Consider the following 14,319-nt stretch of genomic DNA (forward strand, 5'->3'; position numbering starts at 1 on the left):
AAAGGATCATTAATACGGGAGAGACATTAACGAAATTCACGTATTAATAATATGATTATAAATAATTTGAAGGAAGATTGTCACCACTCACCAGCAGTCTTCTTATGTAAATGCGTATCACACCTTCTAACTAACACATTCTATTCTATGTTATCAACCCAAATTCCTTCACAACAAAAATAGATTAAAATAGATTGGGCCTAGTAGGCCGAAGGCCCACCACCCTGGCCCGCCGAGTCCGAGGATGAGACAGCAAAAAGAAAAAAAAAAAAAAAACATTTTTAGAAAGGATCCTTGCATTTGCATTTCCACATTCCACCTGGTGGTTGTGGCGTGTTCCTTTGTTGTGTTCATTCCACACACTCTCCTTCTTCTTCTCCCTCTCTTTCTCTCTTCTCTTTCTTCTCTCACACACCATTCGCTGCTTCAGATCTCCCTCGCCACTCCAATTCCCCTTCGATCATGGCCGCCAACGCCCCCATCGCCATGCGAGAAGCCTTAACGGTCCGCGTCTCGCCGCTCCCTCCTCCTTTTTCCGCCAATGCCGCGCCGCATTGCGCATTCTTTCGACGTTTTCTCACTCTCCGATGCGCTCCTCGTTTTTGCAGTTGGGAAGCGTCGGAATCAACCCGCAGTTCATCACCTTCACGCACGTCACCATGGAGTCGGACAAGTACATTTGCGTCAGGGAAACCGCGCCGCAGAACAGCGTCGTCATGATCGACATGTCCATGCCCATGCAGCCTCTCCGACGCCCTATCACAGCCGATTCCGCTCTCATGAACCCTAACACCAGAATTCTCGCGCTTAAAGGTAGCCAGCCATTCGCACCTCTCGTTACATTATATGTCATATATGATGTATGATATGATACTCATACTGTAACCATTCCAATTCGATCTCGTTGTTTGTGTATTCAATGCGCCGTTTGTTCTCCGTGCAGCTCAAGTTCCAGGCACCACGCAGGATCATTTGCAAGTGTTCAACATTGAATCCAAAGCCAAGATAAAATCGTATCAAATGAGCCAACAGGTGCAGATTTGTAACATTTTTTTTTTTTTATGATTTTGATTCCCTGATAATATGTCTGTCTTTATTAACTAATTAATGAATGAATTAACTGATTGATTGAAATGCGATCCATTTCCTTTAGGTTGTATTTTGGAAGTGGATAACCCCAAAGACACTAGGCATAGTCACTCAGTCATCTGTGTATCATTGGTCAATTGAAGGTAAAGTTTCATATTTATTGCTTTTTATTTAAGTTTGTCTGCGAGTAACATACAATGTTATGATCCATTGGTGGAACTTTTATGAGTTTAACTTTTTACCTTTTCTCTTATTTAGGTGAGGGTGAGCCAGTGAAGATGTTTGACCGAACAGCTAATTTGGCGAATAATCAGATTATCAATTATCGTTGTGATCCTGCTGAAAAGTGGTTGGTTTTGATTGGAATTGCCCCTGGTTCTCCGGAGGTATGTGCTTCCTTTCATGTAGCTACTTCTAGGCCTTGAACTTGGAGTTATAGGCAGCAATTCCCCTTATTTTTATCCATGTGTTTGTGTGTCAGCTCACTTACAACTTGAAAAATTTGTCAATCTTATCATGGGTTGCTTGATTGTGATGATTTGAGGAGGACATTACAATAATCTCTTGAAATGTAGTCAATTAGTGCTATCTGCGTAGACATTTTACAAATTATGAGGTTGTAACTAGGGATGTAAAATGGACAGTTTTGATAAATTTTGGATCGAATTATGGTGGATGAGTAAAAATTAAATCATTAATCCATTTTATAATATTTTGAAAATGCATGTAAAATCCAATCCATCCATGACCCATTTAATAAATCATCCAATCCTTCTATGTAAAACTGTATTATGTTTTATAAATTTATTCATTACTTTTTTTGCTTATCAAAGAAAATTGCTTTCTATAAAACTTTTTCCTCGTAGTTCTTTGCCCCTTGAATTTCCCTGTTAAGTAAAGCTTAGGCTGCCCAGTTTGCTTTTTTTTTTGGTAGAAATGGTACATATTGCCAATTTTTTTTTTTTGAATGAAATGCAATATAAATAGGATGTGGTTATAGGACTCCAAAACCTTGATTTGACTTGCTGTGATTGTTTGTGCATCTAACCTGATTGGTTTATCTATTTTATTGTAACAGTTCCATTTGAGGAAACTTTGTCGCTTTGTTTTATCTGAGTCATAATATGTTTATGATCAGCATGAGTTTGATACTTTAAAATATAAAAGATTAAGAATATGTGTGTGTGTGTGTGTTTGAACCAAAGAGAATACTTTTTGACCAACAGCTATATAAACACATTACATTTTTCTCCTGTTTGATTAAGATTTAAGAATCAAATTTGTGCTTAGTGCTGTGGCTCAAGTACTGTAACGTGCTGTAAATTCTGGCCTGAATTGTATTTTTTTTTTTTCTGTATATATATAAGATAGGTTGTATCCTCAGGAAGTCATTTTATATGAGAGTGAGAGGAGCAAATTTGAGCAATGCAACTATACATGGACTGCTATGATGCATAAATATGATACGGGCAATACGATTATTTTAAAGTATATCATATTCCTAAAACATAATAAATATATAATTAGTTTTGATTAAAATTCATAAAATATAGTCAATATATAATTGCAATTTTGCAAATCTAAATTAAGAACATACTTCTTGTACATTACTAAAAACAAAAAGAAAATATAAATCATTGTTATCATAAATAACTTATTATTTACAAATAGGAATAATACTATCAAACTCATCTCTTTTGTGAAATCATCCATAAAGAGAATAGTTTCCATTTTTGGTTCATTAAGAGACAATGTTTGTATGTTTCTGTATTATACATGTTTATATGTCTCATGTAACTGTATTGGATTTTTATTATTTTTTAAAGGTTTGAATACTTTATTGATACGTACCGGTATAGTGAATTGGTGAAGTATCCAAGAATATTAGTATTGGATATGTATCAAATACAGATACCTGAAATAAATTTTAGTATTGGTGCTTCATAGATGGATTGTTAAGATTTAAAGTTTTTTAAAGTTACGTGATCACTTAAGCAAGTCATATGATTATTTATAAAACTCACATGACTTATCTGTTTTAATCTTCACTATTCATGACAAGGTCTAATGCTTCTATTTATTCCTCACATAATTATATTTATAAAACTCACATAAAAAAGGTACTTCCACTAGATTCATCCTTTTATATATATATATATATATAAACATATTACGCCGAAGTAATCTATAAGCATGCAATATTAATACTTCCTGGTATGATAATTAATGATTTAGTCATTTAGTTTTACCTCTATTGTGTTTTCTATTTTTGGTTGATACTGGATATTATAATAAGATATATATATATATATATATATATATTCATTTTTTTGTATTATTTTTATTTAACCTTGTAATTAGTATGTACATTGGATACTATGAAGCACCAATAATTCAATTTGCTTTGTGTATTCTTATTTGATACGTATTTGATGTGATACTTTGGTATATTTCATTGATACTTATCAGTAAAGTATCTCAATCTTTAAAAATATTATGAAAATTTTATTCATTCCTGATTTTCTTGGATACTTCACATATACTTATTCGTGATACGTCGATAAAGTATCAAAATTTTTAAAAAATTATTAAATATTCATTATAGCTAAATAAGACATATAAACATGTTTAATATAGAAACATATTGGCCCTTGATGAACTATAAATGAAAATTGTCTTATATATAGATAATTTTAAGAAAGAAATGAAATTTGAAATATTATTTCTATTTGTAAATAATAAAAAGTAATTTATGATGAAATGATTTGTAATTTATTTGTTTTTAGTAATGTACAATAAGTATGTTTTTAATTTGGATTTGCAAAATAACAATTATATATTTATATATTTAATGTTTATGAATTTTGATCAAAATTAGAATTACACATTTATTATATTTCATGAATATTGATACATATGATCTGACATATATCTTATATATTTTAAAATAATCGCATCGCCATATTGGATACGTGTTGTATTTGACATGTGTATTGTTTAAATAAGTTATCTTTAAGAAACATGCAATATTAATACTTCCTGGTATAATAATTAATGATTTAGTCATTTAGTTTTACCTCTATTGTGTTTTCTATTTTTGGTTGATACTGGATATTATAATATGATATATATATATATATATATATATTCTTTTTTTTTGTATTATTTTTACTTAACCTTGTATTTAGTATGTATATCGGATATATTTTTTCCACTTTAAATTATAGACGGTTTTCCTTAATATGTGTTCTAAATACAAAGGTTTATGACATAGGGTTAGGGGTACTCTTGCTTTTCAACCAATATGTCAAATGTTATCTTCTAATTTTTTCCATGCCTTACTAATAAAAGTATTTCTTACATAAATTAATTTGTTTTGTACTTATGTTTTATAATTAAGATTTGTGATTTTTTCTTTTTGGGTTGAGGGGTTGTGTTTAAACTTCTTGAATTTTTCATCTTTTGACATTATTCTGACTGCTGAACATTAAATCTTCTGGAATTATTATTTGTTGGAGTGATGGTATTTTATTTTGTTGGTTGCAGAGACCACAACTTGTTAAAGGAAATATGCAACTCTTCTCTGTGGATCAACAACGGAGCCAGGCTCTTGAAGCACATGCTGCCTCATTTGCCACATTTAGAGTAATTCTGTCTTCTTTGGGATTCATTAACATGGATTTCAGCTGTGTGGCTTGTAGGTTGAATGCTGTTTGATATTTAATTTTGCAATATGTAGGTTGCTGGCAATGATAAGGATTCAACTCTTATTTGTTTTGCATCAAAGAGCATCAATGCTGGACAGGTTGTGTCAAAGATGCATGTCATTGAACTTGGTGCCCAGCCAGGTATTAGTATGGCTAGATTATCATTATCCTTTATCAGCCAATTGATCCATTACTACATATTGGTATAAAAAGTTTCTTTTTTAATCTTCAAAGTAAATAAGATTTTTTTATTAATTAATGAAAGAGGAGATGATGGGATATATAGTGATTAATGTATAAAATAGGAGATAAAAAACAGAAGATGTAATTATAGAGATTCATGTGTCTATCATTCATAGTATATATTCTTGCCTCTAACTCATGCTTAACTTGCTACCTTCTGTTATATCATTGTTATCAGGCAAGCCATCATTTACAAAAAAACAAGCAGATCTCTTCTTCCCTCCAGACTTTGCTGATGACTTTCCTGTATCAATGCAGGTATAAGTGTAAACTTGAGGATCCTAGATTCCCAATAAACATTATGTTGAAAAATTGACTTGTTTTGATGTGCAGATTTCAAATAAGTATGGCTTGATATATGTTATTACAAAACTTGGGCTTTTATTTGTCTATGATCTGGAGAGTGCCACTGCAGTTTACAGAAATCGAATCAGTCCCGATCCTATATTTTTGACTGCAGAAGCATCATCAGTAGGGGGCTTTTATGCTATAAATAGACGTGGCCAGGTGTTGCTTGCTACTGTGAATGAGGCAACCATTGTACCCTTTGTTAGTGGCCAGGTATTTGATGTGTTCAACATGTTTTTGGCTGCATGGATACCTTTTTATGATATCTACTTCTAAATTTTTGTTTGGGTCTTTTGCAGTTAAATAATTTGGAACTTGCTGTTAGTCTTGCTAAAAGAGGAAACCTCCCTGGTGCAGAAGAATTGGTAACTTGAGCTGCATTTGATAATTTTGTATTGTCAGTAGTTTTAAAGTTCATAAACTTCATGTATTGAATTTTCAATTGGCTGACATTTTTATTGACAGATTATTGCTTGACTAGAATATTTACTGAATGCCTTTTGTCTCAATAGACTGTAGTTGTCCTAAAAGCATTCCAGCTGTGTCATCTAGAGTAGACCAATTATCAGCAAGACAATTAAAAATTAGAGTGCAAGAAAATGATGAAAATATATAATTTATTTCTGTAGCATCTACTTGTATTTTTTGATAGAGAATACCATAATGGACAGGTAACAGTTTGTAAGCCATTATTACTTGAGGGAATCTTGATCAGAAGTATGTGCAAAGAAGTATAATGTTGGTGTGAAATATGTGCACATCAACCGTAATTTTTTATCCACTTTTGATTTGAAGATTATTAACTTGAGTTGTTTTGGCATAAAATTTGCCCCAGCCATCATTTCTTTTTCTTCCTAGTTGATTTGATCATTGGGAAGCATGGGTTTCCTTTTCAATTTTTACATTTGTTTTTATTTACCTACAGCTATTGTTAAGTTTGTCTTCTTTTTTTTTTTTCCTCAGGTTGTTAAGCGTTTTCAAGAATTATTTGCTCAGACCAAATATAAGGAAGCCGCAGAGCTTGCTGCTCAATCGCCACAAGGAGTACTTCGTACTTCTGATACGATTGCAAAATTTCAGGTATACTACGCATCACACATGTTGTTCCATTCACATTTTTTGGTCTTGTTAAGTTAATGCATTCAGTTTAGGGTGCGCCTACTGAAATTGTACCACACTATTATGTTAATATGCTTTTATCTCATGTTCTTGAGTTGCCTTTGTCAATTTGCTTCAGAGTGTACCTGTGCAAGCTGGGCAAACACCACCACTGTTGCAATACTTTGGAACTCTGTTAACCATGGGAAAACTGAATGCTTTTGAGTCGCTGGAACTCTCACGACTTGTTGTAAATCAGAACAAAAAGAATCTTTTGGAAAATTGGCTGGCAGAGGATAAACTTGAATGCAGCGAGGAGCTTGGTGACCTTGTTAAGGTCCTGACAGAAATTAAAATTGTTTTCTCTTTTTCATTTGGACTTGTTTATTAATTTTATTTTATTGATAGTTTTGGGGAGTAACATTCTAATTGTTAAGTCCTTTTGAATAAACTCATTCTCAATTCTCTTATTTGTTTTTTGCACTTTTTCTCATTGTTTTCCCAATTTTTATGAGGCTTGCACATAATGCAGACAGTAGATAATGACCTTGCATTGAAAATTTATATCAAAGCTAGAGCCACACCGAAAGTTGTTGCAGCTTTTGCGGAGAGGAGGGAATTTGACAAGATCCTGATATATTCTAAGCAGGTAAATATTTTTAGTCTAGTAGAATCATAGTGATTTAAATGTTATTGTATCATTTAGTAGTTTTTCTCAATACTATCTTTCTGATGCATTCTTCTCTTTTCCTTTGATGAAGGTTGGATATACACCTGATTATATGTTCCTTCTTCAAACAATTTTACGAACAGACCCCCAGGTGAGCAGGTTTTTTCTGAACAAATGCTTGATTCTATTATGCTTTATCCGAGTTTCTTCACCTTCATGATGCACTTATTTTTGTTCTGAAGTCTGAGCGTAGTATAGCTTGCTTAAAATAGATTCACCTCATGAATGGACATTAAATGCATCCAATTGGAAATGGTTTCCTCATGCTTATGTGCCTTTCATTTTAAGAATATTTATTTATTGCTAATGTATTCTGAAATCTGAATTGTTTATTTTTTTGACATCCAAGTTGATTTTTTAATTTTATTTTTATTTTTATGTATAGTATAATTCAAAGTTCCTCAATTGCAGGGTGCTGTAAATTTTGCTCTGATGATGTCTCAAATGGAGGGAGGATGCCCCATTGACTATAACACGATAACTGATCTCTTTCTTCAGGTTTATTTGCAGTTTGCTCTTAGTTAGTATCTTCATGATACTTTGTTCATTGTGTTATAATTTATTATTCAGTTGTAATTTTAAAAAGACTGTATCATGTACAATCTTGTTTTCCTTTTGTCGCACTTCTTTCTTTCTGACCTTTTTGAAAATTTAAAATAAAAATAAATAATAATAATTATAATAATAATATGAAACAATCCTTTCTTTCTTAAAGCTGGTTTTGTTGAGGCTTTTTGATAATATGAAACTATCTTGCTTAGGCTAACACTGTTCTCTTAACATATACAATTCAGTTGTAATTTAAAAAGACAGTATCATGTACAATGTTGTTTTCGTTTTATCCCACATTGTTCTTTCTGTACCTTTTTGAAAATTTAAAATAATGAATAATAATAATAATAATAATAATAATAATAATACAAAACAATCCTTTCTTTTTCAAAGCTGGTTTTGATGAGGCTTTTTGATAACTATCTTGCTTAGACAAACATATTTTTCTCTAATTTCAACTGAAATTTATTTGTTAAAATATGAACCACGTTTACACTCTTTTGGCTATTTGTGAACTGGAGCTTTTGTTTATGTTTTTTCTCTCACTTTTTAGAGGAATTTGATCCGTGAGGCGACAGCCTTTTTGTTGGATGTGCTGAAGCCAAACCTTCCTGAACATGGATATCTTCAAACAAAGGTTCATTTATTTTGTGTGCCATTATCTCTGTCCCTGAATCAGATAGTGATATATTGATTTTCTTTTCTAAAACGAAATTATAATTTTTTTGTATCATTTTTAGGTTCTGGAAATTAATCTTGTGACCTTTCCAAATGTCGCTGATGCTATATTAGCCAATGGCATGTTCAGCCATTATGATCGCCCACGTATTGGACAACTATGTGAAAAAGCCGGCCTTTTCATACGGGCTCTTCAGGTTCTTTGCTTCTTAAGTTCTGACAGTATAATGTCCTCTTGTCAGAATATTCCTTGAATTTTGTGTGTATTGTGCAGCATTATACCGAGTTGCCTGACATCAAACGTGTTATTGTGAATACACATGCCATTGAGCCACAGGTTTTGATTGCAACCACTCTAATGACCCATTCGATCATAAAATTGTTTTGTATTCTTACTATATGATGTATTTCAGGCTTTAGTTGAGTTCTTTGGAACCCTTTCTCGAGAATGGGCACTTGAGTGTATGAAAGATCTTTTGCTGGTCAATCTTAGGGGCAATCTTCAAATAATTGTGCAGGTACTGTTACTAGAAAATGTTGCTGCTAGACTACTGTTTTTTTTAAAACTTTTTTTTTTTATAAATTTATTATTCATCTGTAAGAGAATCTTAGTAGTGCACAATTTGCAGACAGCTAAGGAATATTCTGAGCAGCTGGGAGTTGATGCATGCATTAAACTCTTTGAGCAATTCAAATCCTATGAAGGGCTATACTTTTTCTTGGGTGCATACTTGAGCTCCAGGTATTTCTTTCTTATTGGAGAGTGAACATGGCCTCAGTTCACTAGTTGGCCCATTCCACTGTTCTAGTTTTTTTTTTCTTTCAATTATTGTAATTTTGTTATTTTTGTTCTTTCGGTCTTTTAAAGTGAGGATCCTGATATTCACTTCAAGTACATTGAGGCTGCTGCTAAAACTGGACAAATTAAGGAGGTAGAGCGTGTAACTAGGGAATCAAATTTTTATGATGCTGAGAAGACAAAGAATTTTCTTATGGAGGCCAAGCTTCCTGATGCACGTCCATTGATTAATGTGTGCGATCGTTTTGGTTTTGTTCCGGATCTCACCCATTATCTTTATACAAGCAACATGCTTCGCTATATTGAAGGTTATGTTCAAAAGGTAACTTTGTTTTCCGAGGTTGTATTTGATTTTTGTGATCCTTGTATCATATGGTGTTAAAATTGTGATCTAAACTTTGTACTTGCTTTTAGGTCAATCCTGGAAATGCTCCTCTAGTTGTAGGACAGTTGTTAGATGATGAATGCCCTGAAGATTTTATTAAAGGTCTTATACTTTCAGTTCGTTCTCTTCTGCCAGTTGAGCCTTTAGTTGAAGAATGTGAGAAGAGGTGTGCTACTTTTTTCTCTACCTTTCATCTCCACTATCATTTTCATGTTCTTTTCTCATTTAAATATTTATGCATAGGAATCGTCTCCGCCTGCTTACTCAATTCTTGGAGCATCTTGTAAGTGAAGGAAGCCAGGATGTGCATGTACATAATGCCCTGGGTAAAATCATTATTGACAGCAACAACAATCCTGAGCATTTTCTCACAACCAATCCATACTATGATTCACGTGTTGTTGGTAAATATTGTGAAAAGAGGGATCCTACCCTTGCTGTTGTTGCTTACCGAAGAGGGCAATGCGATGATGAGCTTGTTAATGTTACCAATAAAAACTCCTTGTTCAAACTCCAAGCAAGGTATGTACTATGACCTTCATCAAGAAGTTGTCATTGTATTTCATAATGCTAGTTTGAGACACTCATGTTATTTCCTAATGTTCGTGTCAGATATGTAGTGGAAAGGATGGACTCTGACCTCTGGGAGAAAGTCCTAAATCCTGAGAATGAGTTTAGAAGACAGTTGATTGATCAAGTGGTGTCTACTGCTTTGCCTGAAAGCAAGAGTCCTGAGCAAGTTTCAGCTGCAGTGAAAGCTTTTATGACTGCTGATCTTCCTCACGAGTTGATTGAGCTTCTTGAAAAGATTGTACTACAAAATTCTGCTTTTAGTGGAAACTTTAATCTGCAAAATTTGCTGATCCTTACTGCAGTCAAGGCAGATCCTTCTAGAGTTATGGATTACATAAACAGGTTGGACAACTTTGATGGGCCTGCAGTAGGGGAGGTGGCTGTGGAGGCACAACTATATGAAGAGGCATTTGTTATTTTCAAGAAATTTAATTTGAATGTTCAGGCTGTTAATGTCCTGTTGGATAACCTTCAGACAATTGATCGGGCCGTGGAGTTTGCTTTCCGGGTTGAAGAAGATGCTGTTTGGAGCCAGGTGGCTAAAGCACAACTTAGAGAAGGCTTAGTGAGTGATGCAATTGAGTCGTTTATTCGTGCAGATGATGCAGATCATTTCCTAGAGGTTATAAAAGCTGCTGAAGATGCAGATGTATACCATGACCTGGTTAAGTATCTTCACATGGTTAGGCAGAAGACCAAAGAGCCCAAGGTGGACAGTGAGCTTATCTATGCTTATGCTAAGATTGAACGGCTTGGAGAAATTGAAGAGTTTATACTGATGCCAAATGTTGCCAATTTACCAAATGTTGGAGATCGCTTATATGATGAGGCTTTGTATGAAGCTGCCAAAATTATATTTGCTTTCATTTCTAACTGGGCTAAGTTGGCAGTCACATTGGTGAAGCTTAAGCAGTTCCAAGGTGCTGTTGATGCTGCCAGGAAAGCAAACAGTTCAAAAACATGGAAGGAAGTTTGTTTCGCCTGTGTTGATGCTGAGGAATTCCGCTTAGCCCAGATTTGTGGTCTCAATGTCATCATTCAGGTGACACCCTTTTCTAGTTTATATTTTAACTTTTGGAATTTCTACTTGCAAGGAATGCTTGCCCTCTCCTTAAATCCAAAATAGTTTACACAATTTTCCCCCACATATATTGGAAATCCTTTAAATGCAAGTTAATGGATGCTACTAGCAAAGTACTAAAAACAAGTGACAGAAAAGTTATTGATTGCTTTGTCTGAACCTATTGCCGTTGTCTGACTACTTAATTGTCTGTTATAACAAAGGTGGATGATTTGGAGGAGGTTAGCGAGTTTTATCAGAACAGAGGATGCTTCAATGAACTCATATCTCTAATGGAGAGTGGGTTAGGATTGGAGCGTGCACACATGGGTATCTTCACTGAGTTGGGAGTTCTTTATGCAAGATATCGTCCTGAGAAGCTAATGGAACACATTAAATTGTTCTCAACTCGGCTCAACATTCCAAAGCTTATTCGGGCATGTGATGAACAGCAGCATTGGAAAGAACTTACTTACCTATACATCCAATATGATGAGTTTGATAATGCTGCAGCCACTGTAATGAATCACTCTCCAGAAGCATGGGACCACATGCAATTCAAAGATGTTATTGTTAAAGTTGCAAGTGTGGAGCTCTACTATAAGGCTGTTCACTTCTACTTACAAGAGCATCCAGATATCATAAATGATATGTTAAATGTGATTGCTCTCCGTGTGGACCATACTCGCGTAGTAGATATAATGAGGAAGGTCTGCAATTTTCATATCCTAATTCCTAATGCTTACAGTTTAAATCTTATTTGGTGAGGTAACTTACTGGTTTCAAATGCTATTCTGTAATAGTATTTTTTATTTATTTATTTTTATTTTTAGGCTGGCCACCTCAGATTAGTTAAGCCTTACATGATTGCTGTTCAAAGCAACAATGTGTCTGCTGTCAATGAAGCTTTGAATGAAATTTATGTCGAGGAAGAGGACTATGACAGACTACGAGAATCAATAGATCTGCATGACAATTTTGATCAGATAGGTCTTGCACAGAAGGTGAATGTCACTTATCTTCTGTCTTATTTTGACAATTAGCTAAAATTGAGATCAGAATGTTACTGGGAAATTTAAAATGTTTGAATTATTATTGATTGACTTTCAATACACAAGCAGATTGAGAAGCATGAACTTCTTGAGATGAGGCGTGTTGCTGCATACATTTACAAGAAAGCAGGAAGATGGAAGCAATCCATTGCTTTGTCAAAGAAAGACAATCTTTACAAGGACTGTATGGAAACATGCTCTCAATCTGGTGACCGGGAACTCTCAGAGGATTTGCTTATCTACTTTATTGATCAGGTGTTTATTTTCTTGTCCTTTTCCTTAAAACTCTGGTATTTGTAGATCAGATACTAACTAGGTTAGGCCCTTTTTGCGTAGTGCAGTTTGAACACTTCACTTAGAAATTGCCGCTTTCTTTCTTCACTTCCAGAACCAGTTATTTTCTCTTAATTAACAGAGGGATTATATTGATTTGCAGGGAAAGAAAGAGTGCTTTGCGTCATGCCTCTTTGTGTGTTATGATATTATACGGCCAGATGTGGCTCTTGAGCTAGCTTGGATGAACAATATGATTGATTTTGCTTTTCCATATCTCTTACAGGTATTTTTTGTTTTTGGCTTTGGTAAAATTATATTCATCAAACAGACGAAATATACATATTCTTTTGTTAACCATTTTAAATTTTTTTTTTTTTCCTGTTTGAAGTTTATTCGAGAGTATTCAGGCAAGGTAGATGAGCTTATCAAGGATAAAATTGAAGCACAAAATGAGGAGAAAGCCAAGGAAAAGGAGGAGAAGGATGTAATTGCCCAGCAGGTACCCTTTTTTCCAAACCTCCTTTTACAAGACAATTGTATTGTTGGTTTGATTATTGAATTAACAATGTTTTCAATGTTCTCCAGAATATGTATGCCCAGTTGCTACCTCTTGCTTTGCCGGCACCTCCAATGCCAGGAATGGGAGGAGGTTATACCCCTTCCCCACCTCCACCACCTATGGGTGGAATGGGGATGCCACCAATGCCTCCTTTTGGCATGCCTCCGATGGGGGGCGGCAGCTACTGATCCTGCCCGAGGAGAGAATTTTGCGATAGTTTAGAACATCTCATTTTTGCATTCAAGGTTTAGGGTTAAAGAATTTGACGTGGTGGCAGCAAGCATCGGTCTTCTAGTCGGATACTACTTTTCAATGATTGCGGCTTTCTTCATTGAAAGTTTGAGTTACTTATTTCTTTTGCTTCTTTATTTTGGGATTGTTTGTGGTCATTCTGGTGAGAGAGCCAAGATGGCCAAATGATCCTGATTGTATCTTTTTGAGGTATTGGCTTGGTTGCCGCCTGTATAGGTTATTTTCTCTAATTATTATTTGTTTCCATAGTTGTGAAGTCACATAAATGTATTACTGATTAGGACTTAATTTTTTTGTTCTTTCGTGGTATATAAACGACTTTCATATAATATTTAAAATGTTCTCTTACTGTATGTTGGTTTCTTTCAAAGATACAAGTTACCCTTAATTTTATTATTATCCATTACAGAAGTCTTGAATGTTCTGAATTGTTCGTTTTGGTTTCAGCGATTCAAATCTCAAGTATCATCATTATTCATGATTAAGTTTTCAAATATTTGAGAAGCAATTGTTGACATAATACAAAGGTTGAACCTTTATTGCCAATCACGTGGCAATTTACACTAGGGTAACGAAGATAGCCCGATCCTTATTTTTCCTCAGGCGATGCCTGGATAAGGAAAACAAAGGCGAGAAATATAATGGAAAAAAAAATGTTTGGATGGATGGTAAAAAAGAAACTAGATTTGTATTTTTATTTTTACTAACATTTGTTTAGATGAGCAAGAATTCAAAATAAATAAGTTGTCGATAGACCCTTTTGTAGAAAATTTGTTGCAATCAACTTAGGACCACAGATTGATTAATGTGATCAATAATACAGATAGGTCATGTGAAAAAGGACATAAATCCATTGATACAATTACTTGAATACAATCATTTCCAAAATTAGGTTTCCTCCTGCCTCTCCAGCCAAAA

The 14,319-nt window shown here is 34.1% G+C and overlaps 1 protein-coding gene across 1 annotated transcript; it reads left to right on the forward strand.

Annotated features, from left to right (window-relative positions):
* Positions 1 to 368: 368 nt before the first annotated feature.
* LOC109814788 (clathrin heavy chain 2) lies at positions 369 to 13,754 on the forward strand. The gene is made up of 30 exons (XM_020379296.3): positions 369 to 504; positions 609 to 813; positions 944 to 1,032; positions 1,154 to 1,232; positions 1,348 to 1,475; positions 4,636 to 4,734; positions 4,829 to 4,937; positions 5,218 to 5,297; positions 5,373 to 5,600; positions 5,687 to 5,752; positions 6,351 to 6,467; positions 6,625 to 6,822; positions 7,018 to 7,134; positions 7,247 to 7,306; positions 7,627 to 7,713; positions 8,321 to 8,404; positions 8,508 to 8,642; positions 8,720 to 8,782; positions 8,859 to 8,963; positions 9,075 to 9,187; positions 9,314 to 9,566; positions 9,659 to 9,795; positions 9,873 to 10,151; positions 10,242 to 11,244; positions 11,487 to 11,972; positions 12,096 to 12,266; positions 12,384 to 12,569; positions 12,751 to 12,873; positions 12,979 to 13,089; positions 13,176 to 13,754. Exons 1-30 carry the CDS (start codon positions 463 to 465, stop codon positions 13,335 to 13,337), a joined length of 5,115 nt encoding a protein of 1,704 aa, XP_020234885.2. The 5' UTR covers positions 369 to 462; the 3' UTR covers positions 13,338 to 13,754.
* The last annotated feature ends 565 nt before the right edge of the window (positions 13,755 to 14,319 follow it).

The sequence above is a fragment of the Cajanus cajan genome, chromosome 3 (assembly GCF_000230855.2).
Source record: "Cajanus cajan strain Asha chromosome 3, NIPB_CcT2T_4, whole genome shotgun sequence".
NCBI classification, from domain to species: domain Eukaryota; kingdom Viridiplantae; phylum Streptophyta; class Magnoliopsida; order Fabales; family Fabaceae; genus Cajanus; species Cajanus cajan.